The sequence below is a fragment of the Pygocentrus nattereri genome, chromosome 13 (genome assembly GCF_015220715.1).
Source record: "Pygocentrus nattereri isolate fPygNat1 chromosome 13, fPygNat1.pri, whole genome shotgun sequence".
NCBI lineage: Eukaryota > Metazoa > Chordata > Actinopteri > Characiformes > Serrasalmidae > Pygocentrus > Pygocentrus nattereri.
Genome location: NC_051223.1, coordinates 7,273,348 through 7,292,129, shown reverse-complemented (window position 1 = coordinate 7,292,129; position 18,782 = coordinate 7,273,348). Strand labels below are relative to the sequence as shown.

The following is an 18,782-nucleotide window of genomic DNA, read 5'->3' as shown; positions in this document are numbered from 1 at the left end:
TCAGTCCCCAAATGATTATTAAATGTTGTTTAAAGGAAGGTGATGTAACAGTGGTAAATATGCACGTTTATTAATTTTCTTGGACTGTATTGTCAAATTTGGAGTGAGTTTAGAATTGCAGGAGCACTATTTATTGGCAAGACATTATATATTGTATATTATTGTCATTTTAAAATAGGTCAAATAGAATTTACTAATCACTGCTTCCTGTTTATATTAGTAATCCACATACTATTCCAGCTCCTTTGGAATTGCTGGTAGTGCTGTGCTTTTCCCAGGCTAGGAATCACAGCAACGTGACCAATTTTTGTTGAAAAATAATAAAGTATGTTACTCATGAATAATATTCATATATAGCACGTAACACTAAACGATTTGTTTGCTTTTTCCTCAAAAGGGTAAAATGTCCCTCTCTGGTTGCCCTTATGTGCTTATGTTTTAGTTTTGCTTTTTCTTCTGACTGGAATAGCATCGATTTCTTTGAAAGGCCTCTGATTGAGGTCGCATGAATCAGCAACACTGCAGAATTGCAACTTGCAAATTTGACTTTAGTTGAACACCTACTCTCAGAGATGTGTTGCGGTGGGTGATCTCCATCCCATGGCCCAGCTGGACGCCTTTGCTGGAGTTGAGGTTAACACCTCTTCTTTGATCATCACAGGGTCTCATGTGTAAAAGCACGTCCTGAGAAAAAGTGATGCTCAGATGGAAAGAATGGAAAAAATGTGAACAACGCACAGTTTTCATTTGAAGTCTGAAACAAAAGACAATTTTAGCTTTTTTTGAAGGTACGGCTGCAACTATTGAACGTTTTTATTTACAAATATTCTGTTGAATGCTATTCTGAATATTGGTGCTGTCAGACAGAGAGGTCTCATCTTCATTTTTGGCAGTTTTTGCACAGTGTGAAAGCTCTACTGACCTTTTTCAATGTATGAAAACGTCATGATGAAAAGACCACCAGAAATTCCCCAAAAGGTTTTGTTTTTTTTTTTTTTGGGGGGGGGGGGGGGGGGGGGGGGGGGTCATATTACAATTAGCTTCCAATTAAATGCAAGTAAATGTTTTTTCCTTAGAGGTTTTTGCCCAAGAGTGACAATATTCTATAAGCATGAGGGAAGTTCAAGATATGTTTCACTCTTATGCTCCAAGGTATATTTTGGTTTGTCCGTCTGAATTTACATGACCTAATCGTAAGGCAAATTATTCAGTAACTGCATTCAATAAATGATTTATTTATGTAAATTATTTATTTTTGTACAAGCTCTCCTCAAATTAACAGGACATGATGATCTACACGTATTGCTATATGCTTACAATATACTGCTGAAATCTTTGTGTTATTTTATAAAAGTAATTTTTACAGAGCAGAGCACTGAAGAGACGCCATCTGTTTATAGTTTATAGCCCAGATTTGTGGGGAAAAAAGACTTTAGGTAGGTCTTTTATTATAAGGGTTTAAAATGACATCATCATCTATTTGACTGGAAAGAATAGTTACAGCCTCAGACGACGCCCACCTGAATGTAGTTTATGAAATATGAAAGTTATGAGGAATATGACCAAGTGCCTTTTGGACCCACCGGTGGTCTCAAGGAGTTGAAAATAATGATTAAATGTTTTTTTTTTTTTTTGTTTTTTTTTTTTGTCACAAATTTTATTATTATTATCCATCCATCCATTTTCTAAGCTGCTTCTCCAGCAGGGTCGCGGGGGGGGGGGTTCTGCAGCCTATCCCAGCAGTCATTGGGCGGAAGGCAGGCTATATTTACAGGCATTGTGACCCCTGGTTCCATTCGCCACCACTGTAAAGAAATCAGAGTCTGTAAGTTTCTCTACAATGAACCATTTCACATTGAACCACTGTGAATAACTTTGTTTACATCTCAGCAATCAAATTATGCAGTGTTTTTTAATCTGTATAATACTCTTTTAGGTGTTTTATAAGATTTTAAAAGTTTTTTAGCCTTTTCAACTCCTTGAGACCACCGGTGGTTCCAAAATGCACTGCGTCATATTTTCCACAACTTTCATATTTCATAAGCTCCATTCAGAAGCTGGGCGTCGTATGAGGCTGTAACTCTTCTTTCCAGTCAGATAGATGATGTCATTTTAAACCCTTATAATAAAAGAAGCTGAACTCAGTTTGTTTTTCTACTGAAAGTCGAGCCGTTTTTCCCCAAATCTTGGCTATAAGCTATAAACTATAAACGGACGACGTCTCTTCAGTGATCTGCTCTGTAAACATTACTTTTATAAAATAAAACAAAGAGCATCTGAGATTTTTAGCTTTCAGCAGTAAATTGTGAGCATATAGTGATGCATGTAGATCATAAAACACGTGTTCTGTTCATTTGAGGGGAGCTTTTACAAAAAATAAATCAATACAATAAAAATGTACATTTATTTCATGCAGTTACTGAATAACTTGCCTTAAGATGTGGTCATGTAAATTCAGATGGACAAACCAAAATACACCCTGGAGAATAAGAGGCTAGAACACGTGTTCAAAATGAAGACGTTAAGGTGAGAACGTTTAAGATTTAATTTCTTAGGATACTTTTGTGAATCCTGCACCTGGTTGTTTCCATCAGTGTTGCTCAGCTGAATCATATCATTACAAGCTGTTGTGCAGTCATCATTCTGGTCTTGTGGTGGAAACACACTGAGTCATGTTGCATGATGGAAACTGTGGTTATCTACAGCAGCTTTTTCAGGAACCATAATTAATGCAGTGCTTAATGAGGCTGTGCACTCACATGCTGTATGTTTATCTCTTCACTTTCTAATAAATGATTGGATAACTGACAGGCCACTTCATTAGAAACACATGCCCTGTACTTCCACTCATTGTCCACTTTATTAAAAACACCCACTTTATACTTCCTTTCATAGGCAGTCTTGTTTGAAACGCCGTCCTTACACTTCCACTCACTGGTCACTTAAAACACCTAACTTGTATTTCTAGTCCTTTTTCACTTCATTAGAAACGCCTACCTTGTATGGGCACTCCCTGGCCACTTTATTAGAAACACCTGCCTTATGCTTCCTTTCACTGGCCACTTTGTTAGAAATGCCCACCTTGTACTTCCACTTACTGTCCACTTTGTTAGAAACGCCCACCTTGTACTTCCACTTACTGTCCACTTTGTTAGAAACGCCCACCTTGTACTTCCACTTACTGTCCACTTTGTTAGAAATGCCCACCTTGTACTTCCACTTACTGTCCACTTTGTTAGAAATGCCCACCTTGTACTTCCACTTACTGTCCACTTTGTTAGAAACGCCCACCTTGTACTTCCACTTACACTTTGTTAGAAACGCCCACCTTGTACTTCCACTTACTGCCCACTTTGTTAGACATACTTACCTTATAGATCGTATACTTACATTAAACTGAACTGAATTGTTCAGTATATTTAATAGACTTTATTATGTGGTTTCTAACATGAACAGAATTCGGTGTACATTGGCCACCTTACAGTCATCCTGACCTATCAGGATTTCCTATTCATGCAGTCCAGTTCCCCGGAAAAGTGCATTAAACTGTGGTCAGCAAAGAAACTAGTTTAGATAGGTGTGACTGATATTTTGACCAAATTTGCTTCTTTTTGAGTAGAATTTTTCTGGTTTTGGTTACGGATGGAACAGTAAAGACATTGAACATGAGAAAATTTGTAATTTCTATAGAAATTCACAATAAATTTATGTACGGGTAATTCCCAAATACCTGTTAACAAACCTCTTTATTAGCAACAACGGCAAAAATATTATTATACAGGAAGTTGTGCAAAAAACGAATGCAAAAAATCTGTTAAGTGATCAGATACAGGAAATGAATGCATCACTTCTTATCTTTAATCAGACACCGTACAGAGGTTTAAAAGAATAGTTTGGCCAAGAATCAAATGTTCACATTCGCACACACTTACGCCAGATAATCATTCAGTTTTTTTGTGTCCCAATTTGCGTTTATAGTCTTACACTGAAGTTAACCACTTCAACTCCTTGAGATCACCAGTGGTTCCAAAACGCACTTCATCATGTTCTTCATAACTTTCATATTTCATAAGCTCCATTCAGAAGCTTGGCGTCGTATGAGGCTGTAACTCTTCTCTCCAGTCTAATATCATTTTAATGTCTAATGTCATTTTAAACCCTTATAATAAAAGAAGCTGAACACAGTTTGTTTTTCTACTGAAAGTCGACCCGTTTTTCCCCAAATCTGGGCTCTAAACTATAAACAGACGGCGTCTCTTCAGTGATCTGCTCTGTAAACGTTACTTTTATAAAATAAAACAAAGAGCATCTGAGATTTTTAGCTCTCAGCAAAAAATTGTAAGCGTATATCAATATGCGTAGATCATAAAACACCTGTTCATTTGAGGGAGCGTTAACAAAAAAAATACATAAATAAAACAAAAAAAAATTTGCATTTATTTCATGCATTACTGAATAACTTACCTTACGATTTGGCCATGTAAATTCAGATGGACAAACCAAAATATACCCTGGAGCATAAGAGGTTAAACACTAGAATTCAATAGTCACCCAGATTTGTCCCATAAATACGTCCTCAAAACATCTTAACCAGCTTGAAGGGCATCCGCTCTTCATTAAAGTCACAGGAACTTGCAGATGTGATTAGGACACAGTATGACTTACTGTGAGCTATGAAACTGAGCCATGTGCAAAAAAATGCTCATAAAAAGAAACTGAGAGACCGAGATCTCAAACTTGATACGTCCCCGAGGTGTCAAAATTCAGCCCAACACCCCTGTTGTTGGCTACACGGTGAAGTATTGTCCGTTTTTGTAGTTCAGTTGTAGTAAGTCATAATGTGCCCTAAATCAGGTCTTCTCAACCACGGGTGGTCCTCAGGCCTCTACTGAGGGGTTCAGTGGACCATAGTGGGTCAGTGAAGGAATTAAAAATGATTTAATAATAAGAAATATGTAATGTTTTCAAAAGGTGAACACTATTTATACAAGCCCTGCCACAACCTAAACACATGGAGCTTGTGATCTGTTTTTAGATGAATTTGATGAATTAGAAGCAACCAAACAGGTGTGTGCTATGACATCACAACCACAAATAACTGGTAGGCTGTGTTAGGCCTTTAAAGCCACAAAGCATGTGTTGATCTTCTTAGCCAAAAATGGCCCATACATCAGTTTATAGAAAACATTCACAGTTTAATTCGCAGTTATGTATGTTGCTAAAATTGTTTGGCCCTCTTATAGAAGTATGTGGTTTGGGATGCAGCGTTCGATCAGCTCCAGTGGCTGATTGCAGCTCCATTGTTCATTGTTTAGGTATTTCCTTGTTAAGTGTGCATTCATTAAGGTAAGCTGATGTTCGCCGGCACTCATTCATGTCTTGCTTTGTGCACTGGTGTGCAGTCATGTTAGAACAGGAAGGGGCCGTCCCCAAACTGTTCCCACAAAGTTGGGAGCATGAAATTGTCTAAAATCTCTTGGTGCTGAAGCATTAAGAGTTCCTTTCACTGGAACTAAGGGGCCGAGCCCAAATCCTGAAATACAACCCCACACCATAATCCCTCCTCCACCAAACTTTACACTTGGCACAATACAGTCTGACGAGTACCGTTCTCCTGGCAACCGCCAAACCCAGACTCGTCCATCGGATTTCCAGATGGAGAAGCGTGATTCATCACTCCAGAGAACACGTCTCCACTGCTCTAGAGTCCAATGGCGGCGCCACTGTCTTCGACGTTTTGCATTGTGCTTGGTAAAATAAGACTTGGATGCAGCTGCTCAGCCATGGAAACCCATTCCATGAAGCTCTCTACACTGTTCTTGAGCTGATCTGAAGACCACATGAAGTGTGGAGATCTGTAGCGGTTGACTCTGTCATTTTAACTTTGTTGCTGTTGTTCCCAATCACTTCCACTTTGTTATAATCCCACTGACAGTTGACTGTGGAATATTTAGTAGTGAGGAAATTTCACGACTGGACTTGTTGCACAGGTGGCGTCCGATCACGGTACCACCCTGGAATTCACTGAGCTCCTGAGAGCGACCCATTCTCTCACTAATGTCTGTAGAAGCAGTCTGCAGGCCTAGGGGCTTGGGTTTATACACCTGTGGCCATGGAAGTGATTGGAACACCTGAACTCAATGATTTGGATGGGTGACTAAATACCTTTGGCAACCTAGTGTAACTGCAGCACCATTTAAGGTGGAATGGAAAATTGGAATAAGAAGCTGGTGAAAATGCCAACTTCATTTGTCTTGGTGTGATTGTCATCTTCCAGTGCAAAAATAAAGAAGCAAACTTCAGGCATCAAACATGCTGATCTACACCTGCAGAAAGCTAGAAATCGGATCAGATCTTTTGCTTTAAAGTAATCGCTTTATTTATTTGTTTGTGGTTTTTGTTTTCTTTCTCTCTTTCTCTTTACCTGCCAGTCAGATGAAATGGCATGAGATCTGCCTGAGCACGCCAGCTGCTATCTTGGAGGTTCTGAACGCGTGGGAGAACGGAGTGTTGTCTGTAGAGGCTGTACAGGTACACACATTCATTCACTTGTTCGTTTGTGTTCGTTTCATTCGTGCCTTAAAGGGGATACGACTGTTAGCCAGTATGTGACTAGGAAACACAGCTTTGAACACGCATAAAATCATTTAAAAAAAAAAAAATTACTTATTTGTAGAAAATTTTACAGATTTTCAGACGTTGGGACACATTTACTTCAAATCAGTGGGATCTAACTGCTCACCATGTGGCTGTGAGGGACAGGGATGCAGCCTCACTTCCTACTCTAAAATGCAGGGATGTGGCTAAAATAAGGCTCCGGCCTACAGACTAAAACTGTTTTGGTAGTGACAAAAGTTTTTATTAAGAAAATAAACTCATTCTAATCTCAGATTATATATCTCAATCTTTTAACTGCAAAAAATAAGAAATCAGGAAAAATTACAAGTATAGTTTTCACAAGTGCAAATTTAGGGGTTAGAATTTAGCGTATTACAGTCTCAATGTATTGGATTTGAATAGATCAGAACATAATCCTTGTAATTATCTAAGCTCTGAGGACATCATTGTTTCTAAGTCGATTTTTTTTCTGCTGTTGGAGGGCAGCTTGAACTAAGTCGATTATAAGAGGGTTTAAGTCATATACACAGTCAATGGTTCCAGCTCTGTTACAGTGGAGGCTCTAGAGGGGAAGCTCCACTTTGCTGTAGCTTATGTTAAATTGCTGCTGTTTAATTTATCAGTAGTTCTCCTGCAAGCGTAGTCGGCTGAAGATGCTGAAGGTATCATTTTAAAAGCTATTTAAAAGCTGTATTTGAATACGCTTATAAGTGGACATACAGCGCACTGCAGCTGGGTTTCAGCCCACAGTAGTGTAGACGGACAATTTGCAGGGTGTCATTGCGAAAAAAGGCAGCTTTGCTCCAAAATTCAAACATTAAAATAAGTTCAAAACACCAGGAAAGGTGCAATTCACGTCATTCATAATTTTCCATTCCATTCGTCATTCATAAACTTCCATTATTTCCAAACCAAGAAGTAACACACTTGAAAATAATCACAGGCCAAGGTGACGATCAGGCCTTTGAACTTTATTAAATTTACTGTTGTTATGATTGAGATTCTCTGCATATGCGCTTTTCTTCTTTGAAAATAAACATTTTTTATAGTATGTGGAACAAACAGCCTCCTTTCATTTCATTTCCTGCTAATTTCAGTGCCCCCCCCTCTCTCCCCTCCTCTCTCTGAGCAGAAGATCACTGACAATATCAAAGGAAAGGTATGCAGTATGGCTATATGTGCTGTTGCCTGGTTGGTGGCTCATGTTCGGATGCTGGGATTGGATGAGAGGGAGAAGCCTCAGACTATGATTCGGCAGCTCATGACTCCTCTGTATGGAGAAAACACCCTGCAGTTTTACAATGAGCGGTGAGTCTCATGTCTAAGTAACAGTTTGATGAAATGGTTTACAAGTTAAGTTTGTTTCTCCGGTATAAGTTTCATTATAGCCGTTATAACTGTACGCCACAAATGAGCGCAGATAGCGTCATGTTGAAACAGGGCTATCCCTGTTAGCGTTACCCGTGGTTGGTGTAGTGTAGTGGTTAACACCTTTGCCTTCTACGCAGTAGACTGGGGTTCAATCCCCAACCAGGGCAAGCACCAATACACTATATCAATAAGTGTCCTTGGGCAAGACTCCTAACACCACCTTAGCCTACCTGTGTAAAAATGATCAAAGTGTAAGTCACTCTGGATAAGAGCGTCAGCAAAATGCCGTAAATGTAAATGTAAATGTTACCCATGTCAGGGTTGTTTGTCAGGTTTCACATGAAAATGAAAACACAGTAGATCCTCGAACATCTCCTGCCGTATAGTCTGCTACATCTGTCTCAACTAGTCCACTTTGTTTTTAAGGCAATGGACATAAAGCAGCAGCCAGTTGTTTGGGGTTAGCCTTAGCCGAACGTGACTTTCGGTACTGAAAGCATAAATGACTGTAAGACAAACTCAGATGGACAGAACTTACTGTCAAATAGTCTTTTATAGGCATTTAATTAAAAAAAAACTCTACAAAAAGTTTCTGCCGCAGGGCCACCAAGGGCCTCCCTGCAATCTCCCACTGCCTTATGGCACTGCACCGCTCCCCCCTTGCTGGACCTTGTGGGTGGTGGGTCCACATGGTCTCACCTCATTGCCTCTTTGGGCTGAGCCCGGCCGGGTTATGTGGGCTGCCCGGCTACCAGGCACTCGCCGAGGAACACTACCCCCAGTCCTGGCTCCAGGGGTAGGTCCCGGTGTCCCTCTCCCAGGCAGGGTACATGATTTTCTGTGTCTGTTGTGCATGGTGGGGTTTTGGATCGCGTTAGTCTGGGTCTTCACTTCAGACCTGTTCGCCCTGGGAGACCCTACCAGAAGCATATTGCTCCCGATGACTTGGCTCTGAAGATCCCTAGACCACAAAAACCCTTCCGCCACAACAAGGCCCCAATCCAGGAAGGAAAAGGGGGGTGATGAACACTTTTTATTTTCGTTTCCCCCCCCCCCCCCTGGCCCAGCTTTGTTGGAAGTAGGTTTGTATTTAGGTTCTTTCATTTAAAACTCTTGTTCCACCTTCGATTGTTAGTTACATCTCTCTCCCACTCCCTCTCTCTAGTGTCGTCATTATGAGCTCTATCCTGGAGCACATGTGCGCTGACGTCTTCCAGCAGACGGGTGTGTCCCTGCGTCCAGCCCTGGAGGGTCAGGAGCCGATCCCATACCGCAGCCTCCTTCCCCCTCGCCAGCCCATCCGCCAGGCCCTGCAGACTCACTTTCGCCAGGTATTAGCTAAAGGCTGGGTGGACTCCCGCACACTGCACTTGCTCGAGAGTCTGCTGCACATGGGCGGAGTCTTCTGGTTCACCAACAACCTTGTGAAGGTGAGTTAGTTTGTCTGCCCCTGCATTTTTGCCCCACTTTAGTTTTCATTCACTTCATTCTTCCTCACTGCTTTTATTATCTATTAAAGCGATTATTAATTTGGCACAGTGGAGTCGTGTTGAGAGTGCCGCATTATGTAAAGTTTATCCAGACTAAAAACTTTTCAGATGTTGTTTGATTGCATTCATTGATAAATACATTTGTTTAAGCAGAATTTAAAATTCATTTTCAATAACCTGTAGTTCATACAGTTTTTGAACGATACTTTTTATAGTACCATGTTTCAAATTACAAACAAAAAGTAGATGTGACCTAAAACACTGACCATAATGATGTGCATGTGACTAAACTTCTTTAAATAAATAATAAAATGAATAAAAGGTGAATAAAATTCAGCTTTCCATGACATGAACCCTTTAAATCTCTATGCTGAAGTTCTTACTGGCTATGTGTTTGTGTTTTTGTGTTCTCCAGGAGCTCCTGAAGGAGACCCGTAAGGAGTGGGCGTTCCGTGTAGTGGAACTGCTCTACAGTATATTCTGCCTGGACCTGCAGCAGGCCACTCTTACACTGCTGGGCCACATTCTGCCCAACTTACTAACTGACCCCGCACACTGGCACAAGCTGGCAGACCCGCCGGGCAGAGCCCTCGCCAAGTAAACCCCTCCTCCTTCCTCAAACTTGAAGCTCAAATAACTGTTAATTGATTAATTGATTAATTAACATCGATTATTAATTGATTAATTTTGTTTCAGATCTTTAGCCAGTCTCACATCTGCCCATTGTGCCTCATTCAACATGACTGGGGATCGCATATTACTTCAGAATGGGTTTCCTGGCAATGTTGAAGTAGCAACAATGTTGAAGTTGCTGCTTTGGCTTGTCTGAAATAGTCAGATGGCTTCATGAAACCAAAAAAGGGCTGATGCATCGTTTTTCCTACTTTCTGCTTCCCCTTTTTGATTTTCACTTTCTCAGCCTCATTCATTCATCCTGAATTTTGATGTATATCTTTTGTTAATGTTCCCCATTTTCATTCATTCTCCAGTTCCAGTTTCCCTTTAGCAAGAAGTGGCAAAACCATACATCTGCACAGATAGAAACAGACTCACCCCTGACCTGGTCTCTTTCTCTCTTCTTGATGACACTCATAAAGACATTCTGAAAATAAACCTTATACCAGGAATACAACTTCTAAAGATTTCCAGTAGCCTTTAGTCAGATCTTTCTGGCAGTAGTCATCCAGCTAACATCATCTGTATTGTCAGTGGTACACTTAAGATACTCTTCACTGCCCTAGCAGATCTGGCACAGACAGGTTTGGTGAAGTTTTAGCTGTGAAGTGAGAATTAGGTTGTGCTAACACGGCAGCTAAAAGTGGCTCAAATCTGATTTTCTCACCAAATAATTGTTTTTGTTTGGCTGTTCACAGTGTCGTTTAAATATGATCTGTATCATCAGTCTGAATGCGTCAGCTCCTAAACTGACCCTCATGCACAAAAGAACAGAGCTTCACATTATTCACATGGCTCATCCAGATGTAAACAATCACGACTGTCAATGAACGCCAGCCGCGGTTTAGCTCCATCTTCACCAGCATCACAGGAACCATCATGAAGCTTCATTGACTGATGGCTGAATGTGTTGGAGCTCACCGCAAAAAGGGCGCAGTCACTTCTTTGGTTGGATTCATTAATTTTGCTATCAGACTTTTAATTGTTCTTTGACGCTGCAGCCTCATTTTCCACGGCCGTGTTCAGCCATTTCTTTCAAAATCTCTTCAAACAAGGAGGGTTTGGATAAGTCTTCTAAATTTTGGGTAAAGAAACATCATGCCAAACGTTTGTGTCAGCAAAATTGCGACAGATGTGGAGTTGGATTGGTGTAAAAGTCGCATGAATTCCAATCCAGCTGTTCAGACGGAATGTTTAGACACATCGGATCAGATTTCAGTACCACATATTAAAGTGTCTGAAATCGGATTTTTTTTTTTTTTTTTTTTTTTTTGCTGTTCACACAGACACATGAAGAAATGATCAGATTTAGGCCACATATACCTGCTGTGTGAAGTTGGTGCAACTTCAAATTGGCTGCGACTTCATCATACATTTGATGCAACCTCAAGCACAAATTTAGATTTGATGCAACTTTGGAAATTCACCGCACATTTGCTGCGAACTTGGTGTCACTGTGTGTAGATTTGGTGCAGCTTGAACTGCAAAGTTGGTGCACTTATCAGATTTGATACACCCTGACTTGCAATATGAACAGCAAATTTGAAATGTAACTTCAGCTGCAAATTTAGTACGACTTGAACAGCAAATTTGAGATTTGGTGCATGTAAACTTGGTGCAACTAGAACTGCAAATTCAGTGCGACTTAAACACAGATTTGCAAACACTGTGCTCTGTACAAGTAGCTGTGAAAACAGAGAATGTTCTCTTCCCAGCTGCTGCTGCACTTGAGTGTGATATATGTTGAAACCCCCTGATGAACTTTGAAGATAAGTGCTCAAAATGTCATGCATTGATGGTTTCCAGATGCCACACACATACCACTCATGTTTGTGTGTGTGTGTGTGTGTTTTAGGTTGTCCGTGTGGTGCGCGCTCAGCTCCTTCTCATCTCACCATAAAGTCCACACTTCGGCCCGGCAACGCAAGAGACAACGAGAAGATATAGAGGTTACACACAGAACTTCTTAATCACCTGCTTCTGCATAACCACTCTTCTAAAATGTTGCCTGTTTTTTTTTTTTTTATTATTACTGGAGTGTCTGAACTTTTCGCCTTGTGCATTTTGTTCTGCATTATCCTAGGGTTTCAGTTACATGATTTTTCTATTGTGGCGGCCATATTTGGGACCGAATTTCTGGTTTCACTTCTCCACACGAACGTAACTAGGGAAAGATGGCTAAAATTACTCACCATACTTTGTAAGAGAGAAAACATTTCCACGACAAAGTCACTAAAATAGGTTGTGATTGTTATACAGTTTCCCCCTGAACTCCTGGTCCCACTTAAACTGGCGGAAAGATACCAAATTTGTGTTTTCCTGACATTTATATTTATCTCGTACACAGCCCCTCTCCCTATTCTGGAGAGTCTGTCTTAAAAGCACAGAAGCCCACTGGCTCTTCACATCAGGGTGGGTAATGCCATGGCGTTGCATAAAGAGGAGAAAACGCTCTCATCATAGGAGGGAAACGACATCAGCTAATATACACAGATGTGATCAGTGCTAGCCTTTAGATAACTTTAGCTAACGTTATCAGCCGAGAGATAAACAGAAATAATCGTCCCCGTAACGGAGCTGCAAACAGCCGATATAACTTTACTCTCTGTTTCTGGAGATTTAAATGAGGTTTGAATGGAGAAACATAGCTGTTAAATATCAGACTGAATGTCTTGGGGCGGAAAATGACGTCGTGTTTCGACAGACGTGATTCTGTAAGTTTGCTAGTGCAGTTAGTTCATAGTTCAGCTCCAGTCCCGAAACCCCTGCACTGCATAACTGTGGCTTCCTGGTTAAAATGCCTGATATTATCAGCTAATTAATCCTTTCTTGAGCTGAACGAGGTGTGAACAGCAGAAAAACTAAACTCTAAGGTGCAGAGGCTCCAAACCTGGAGTGAAAACTAAAGGTCTTAAAGGAATTAAAGGTCTGTGTGTATCGACTATACAGTGTGGCGTCACATGAAATTGTCTCACTCCATGTCTCACGAGTCACAATGTAATCTGCTGTTCTTTATCTAGTACTACTAACATTGCTAATAAGCACAGCCCTTAACATTGCCTTTAAATTGTCAACAGGACTATAGCAGTCTGTTTCCACTGGACGACACACAGCCTTCCAAGCTGATGCGCCTGCTGAGCTCCAACGAGGATGAACCGGTGGTTTTATCAAGCCCAGGTCAGTCAACAGAGGTGCTGGTCTAACCGAAACCTGTAAAATGGATATAAAGCACCATATAATGGAGTCACCAGCCGTCGTCCTGGAGATCTACTTTAGCGCAGAGTTTAGTTCCAATGTGCTTCAAATATGCTCCCCTGGATCTGATCCATCCAAACAAGGACTTCTGGGGAAGTTAGTTAGTGGAACAGGTGTGGCAGGAAGGTAGATCTCCAAGACCAGGTGACCACTGGGTTAAGCCCACAGGATTGAGTACTTCTGAGTAGCAGAACTAATAACTAAGGGTATTAAATAAAAGCCTAGACCATGCCAAAATAGCCCAGCCGAGGTAGCTGACATTAACACCCTGTCTGGTTCCTTTGTGCTTTTTCATTTTTGCGCTCCACTTTTGTCCACCGTGAACTCTGAATGCCCCACCTTCCAAATGTGTCCTCTATAGCCACCAATCAGCATGAAGGCAGATCTTTGAATAAATCTATTTTTTTTTATTTTTACATTTTTAAAATTACCAAAACGTGTCATTTGATTGGGGTGTTCAAACTTGTGACTGTATAATTTGTACAGTATACAGCAGTAACCCTGGTGATCATTTTCTGTTTATTTTACTATTTGTTTTTGTTTTCTTAAAGAAATTAGAGGGGAAATGTGGGGAAATTATTTCAAAACGGATGAGTGTTATTCAGCATATTTTAAAAATATCTCCATAGTACTGAAGAATATTATGAATCATGATGGGAAATTTTCAAGTTGTCAGGAGTTTTGCATAAAAAGGAAGCTGAAATTGGAGGTTGTGCAATTTTTCAAAAATGACATGAGCACTGAATGCTAATTTTAGTTTGTGGGTTGCTTCGTTACACTAACCATTTATTTATTTCTTTATTTATCTTTTGTAGGTGACCGGACGATGAGCAGTTCGCTGTCAGCCTCTCAGCTCCACACAGTCAACATGAGAGACCCTCTGAACCGTGTGCTAGGTCAGTTCTGCTGTTTGTGTGAAGTGGGGATGCACAGTGATACCGGAATCACGTCGATATCATTGGATGTTTGATTTTTCAAACTGACTTTTTTATAATTGCACTCTGGAAAAGCAGACGGTTGAGGTGACGCTTGGTTAATAAAAAAAATTGTTAGATTTTAAACATGCCGTATCTTTTGAACAGGCCACAATTAGAATTTTTTTTTTTTTTGCCCACATATGATAATTTCAGCAAATAACCAATAACGTGCAGATTTAATTAAATTAAAATGTGCAGAGATTTGTTCTCTGTAGAGGACACTTTAACGTATTTTCACATTAGTCAACAAAACATTTAGTTTGGCTGGTGGTCCCATTCTTTTGCATGCGACTTTTTGAAAATACAGATTCCACAATTTCATAGTGCAGTTCCAAAATTTGGATGTGATTAATGAAGTCAATCTCTTAGATCGGATTAAAGATTATTAGATTTCAAGACTTTCTTTCTGGGATTTCAGTGCGTGTATACTTTATTTAATGCTACCTTAAATGCAGTTCCACCTTAAATTCAGTTCTTCTTATCTGTCTGAGCTGCCTGGGAATTGAAAAACTAGCCTGCTCATACTTCTGTGGCTTGAGATCAACAATTTTCAGGTGGGCAGGTCGTCGTGATCTACCTTTAAAAATAAGTTCCTATAACAGGCTGGCCTCATACTTTTTTTTAAAAAGCTTTGTAATGCACTTCAGTGACCTATATTGATATTCAGCATTACAGGGCAAACGGAAAAATCACATTCACCTAATTCTGATGATTTGCACTCAATGAGCTGGTTTGTGTGGTCTGGACCACTTTTTTCTTCCTGAGTTCACTTTTAGCTGGGAATTCGATGTTGTAACTTCTGTGTGTAATTCAAGAAAGCCTCTCGATCTTCCCCTTCTTTGGAAATGAGATGGCTACTTGACAAATCAAGCAGATGCATTTGGAGTTTGACATTGTAAAAAGCAGTCCTCCTGCTCTGCATGGAGGAGGTAAGTTTTCGGTGCTAAATGTTGGCAACAGACAGCATTACATGTGATCTGCACCTGTATCCTAGGGTTTCAGTCATGTGACTTTTCTGTTGGGCCGCCATTTTTGGGACCAAATTTCTAGCTTAGCTGCTCCACACAGACCAGAGGTAACTAGTAACTCGAGGTGAAAGATGGCTAAAGTTACTCACTTTGGAAGACAAAAGACATTACCTCAACAAAGTCAATAAAATCCTAATACTGTTTTCCCTCCTCCACTCAGAGGAATTAGACCTCTGCATTTAACCCATCCGTGCAGTGAAACACCCACATACATGCATACTAGTGAACACACACACTAGGGGGCTGTGAGCACACTTGCCATGGGAAGCCCAATCCACAGTGCCCAGGGAGCAGTTGGGGGTTAGCTGCCTTGCTCAAGGGCATGTCAGTCATGTACTGTCGGCTCTGGGGATTGAACCGTCGACCTTCCAGTCACAAGGCTGGCTCTCTAACCTCTAGGCGTGCATATTTATCTCATACATACCCCCTCCCCCTATTCTGGAGAGTCTCACAAAGCAGTTAAAAGCACAGAAGCCCACTGGCTCTTCATGTCAGGGTGGGTGAAAGGTCCCATGGTGTTGCATAAAGAGGCAAAAACACTCTGATCATAGGAGGGAAACGACATCAGCTAATTAACACGTGAACAGTGCAGGCCTTTAGATGACTTTAGCTAATGTTATCAGCCGAGAGATAAACAGTTATCCCCCTAACGGAGCTGCAGACTGACGCTATAACTTTACTCTATGTTTCTGGAGGTTTAAATGAGGTTTGAATGGAGAAACATAGCCGTTAAATAGACTGAATGTCGGAAAATGATGTTGTTTCGACAGATGTGATTCTGTAAGTTTGCTAGCGCAGTTAGTTCAGAGTTCAGCTCCAGTCCTGAAGCCCCTGCACTGCATAACTGGGTTTCCCTGGTTAAAATACCCGATATTAGCTAATAAAACCCTTCTTAAGCTGAACGAGGTGTGAACAGCAGAGAGAATCACTAAACTGTACAGTGCAGTGGCTCCAAACCTGGAGTGAAAACACTGAATTAAAGGTCTGTGTGTGTCTCAGCTTCTGTCGCGTCTTGCAGGTGAATCATTCACAAAGCACAGCTAATTAAAGACATTGTGCAGCGCAGTCTGAAATCTGATATTCTGCAGTTATCAGACTCTGTGTCTTGTAAATGTACTCAGTACTCAATATCTATCTGTGTCTCACTTTCTCTGCAGCGAATCTGTTCCTGCTGATCTCCTCCATCCTCGGCTCCAAGACGGCAGGTCCTCAGACTCAGTTTGTGCAGAGCTTCGTTGAGGAGTGTGTGGAGTGCTCCGAGCAGGGCAGCCGCGGCAGCATTCTGCAGTTCATGCCCTTCACTATGGTGAGAGTCACACATCACTGATAAAGAAACGCAGGAATGTGTGGAGTGTCAGAAGAACAAGGTTGCACAATTTTTCAGCAGGCGAAGAGGGCAGAAGCCCGAGCCAAGCTTCATGTGTTGAGCTGTTGGGTCAGCAACAAACAGTTGGGTGATTATAGTATATTTTAAAACTGGAAGATCATCCAAATGATCAATGCTTTTACCCAGAGAGGATTCATGAACTTTTTCATTTTATGTATACCATTTAATATCAATCTGATAGGAAACAGTTTTATTCATCAGTCAACCTTATTTTGACCCTGTAATCGGATCAGAATCTAATTCTTTATTTGCCAAGCACCAGATATAATCATTTCTATATAATTAAATTAAATAACTGTATATAAACATGAAATGGATCATACACCAGGGGTGGGCAGTAAAACGATAACTATTATTGCAATCAATCAATATATATATATATATATATATATATATATATATATATATATATATATATATATAGTGGAGGTGGTTATAATGATTGGTGTATATACACTCACCGGCCACTTTATTAGGTAGTTCAGTTGCTTGTTAACACAAATAGCTAATCAGCCAATCACACGGCCGCAACTCAATGCATTTAGGCATGTAGAGGTGGTCAAGACAACTTGCTGAAGTGCAGATGGTTATTGGTGCCAGACGGGCCGGTCTGAGTATTTCAGAACCTGCTGATCTACTGGGATTTTCACGCACAACCATCTGTAGGGTTTACAGAGAACGGTCCGAAAAAGAGGAAATATCCAGTGAGCGGCGGATGAAAATGCCTTGTTGATGTGAGAGGTCAGAGGAGAATGGGCAGACTGGTTTGAGATGATAAAAAGACAACAGTAACTCAGATAACCAACCAAAATATATATATATATATATATATATATATATATATATGCACACACCGAGTGTCAAGTCATGTATACATGTAAACATGTCATCCATAGTGGTTTTGATGTGAAATGGTTTATTGAGTCTCAGATGTCTTTACAGTGGTAGTGAATGGACCCATGGGTCACCGTGACTACAACACAGATATAGCCATTTTATTTACTATCCAAAACCACCAGTGAACCTGCACGTCTTCTGAGTTTCATATGGAATATCGATGATGGTAAAACAGTGGAAAACCCTTTGGGGACTATTTTGCAACACTACATGCATCCCTCCACCATGAAATGTTTTCAAAAGTCACTTTTTAGCCCAACATCAAAACAGTGTCTCAGGCATCAGGCAGTGAATTCATAACCATCTCATATAATCACTTTCTGTGAGAGAGCTTTCAGACGTGGACGTCTGCCTTCCTACCACCTCCACTGTGAACAAGTCTGACTTTCTCTGGAACAAAGCATTTCACACCAAACTACTCCTTAAACATTTAATGATACTGAAGTTCTGAATTCCTCTTTTAAGCTTTTCTGTTTTGTGTGCATCCTATACAGGTGTCCGAGCTAATGAAGCTGCATGCGCTGGCCAAACCCAAAGTGGTCCTGTCCATCACAGACCTGACTCTTCCTCTGGGCAGAAGAGTGGCAGCCAAAGCCATCGCTGCTCTGTAGTATGAACACGCACACAGCCTTCTTCATACCTTTGCTGGGCTGATCTTCATGCCTTATCACTGATGCAGAGTTTCAGAGAACTTTCTAATGAACTTCCTTCAGTTAATGACTCTGAGATAAAAACCTGCACTGCTTCATTACAGAGTCGTGCTTCTTTACAGAAGAAAGAAATTTAAAGCTTCATGCGGATGACACCGAGATAAGTGATGGATGAAACTTGGCTTGCATCTTGTGCTTCATTGAACACAAGATTAGATTCCAGTAATAGATGTTATTATTATTTTTTTTTTGTCCATCATCAAAACTTAACACTTAACACTTCGTTGTGATTTGAAAGATGTGGTCATACTTGTGAACAGCGTTTATTTCGGCAGCATCAGCTGGTGCTTACCGTCAACCAGTAGACTAAACTGAAAACCGGCTCATCTCTGTACATAGAACTTTTTTATACTCAATAAATCATGAAGAATTCA

The 18,782-nt window shown here is 40.6% G+C and overlaps 1 protein-coding gene across 1 annotated transcript in view; it reads left to right on the top strand.

Annotated features, from left to right (window-relative positions):
• med24 (mediator complex subunit 24) overlaps positions 1–18,782 on the top strand; it is a 48,868-nt gene extending 30,086 nt beyond the window's left edge. Inside the window, exons 18-26 of the mRNA XM_017692871.2 lie at positions 6,432–6,531; positions 7,751–7,926; positions 9,155–9,419; positions 9,895–10,076; positions 12,010–12,103; positions 13,232–13,331; positions 14,225–14,305; positions 16,572–16,720; positions 18,193–18,782. Coding sequence (XP_017548360.1) covers positions 6,432–6,531; positions 7,751–7,926; positions 9,155–9,419; positions 9,895–10,076; positions 12,010–12,103; positions 13,232–13,331; positions 14,225–14,305; positions 16,572–16,720; positions 18,193–18,309 — 1,264 coding nt within the window. The 3' untranslated portion in view covers positions 18,310–18,782. The remainder of the gene's footprint in view (positions 1–6,431; positions 6,532–7,750; positions 7,927–9,154; positions 9,420–9,894; positions 10,077–12,009; positions 12,104–13,231; positions 13,332–14,224; positions 14,306–16,571; positions 16,721–18,192) is intronic.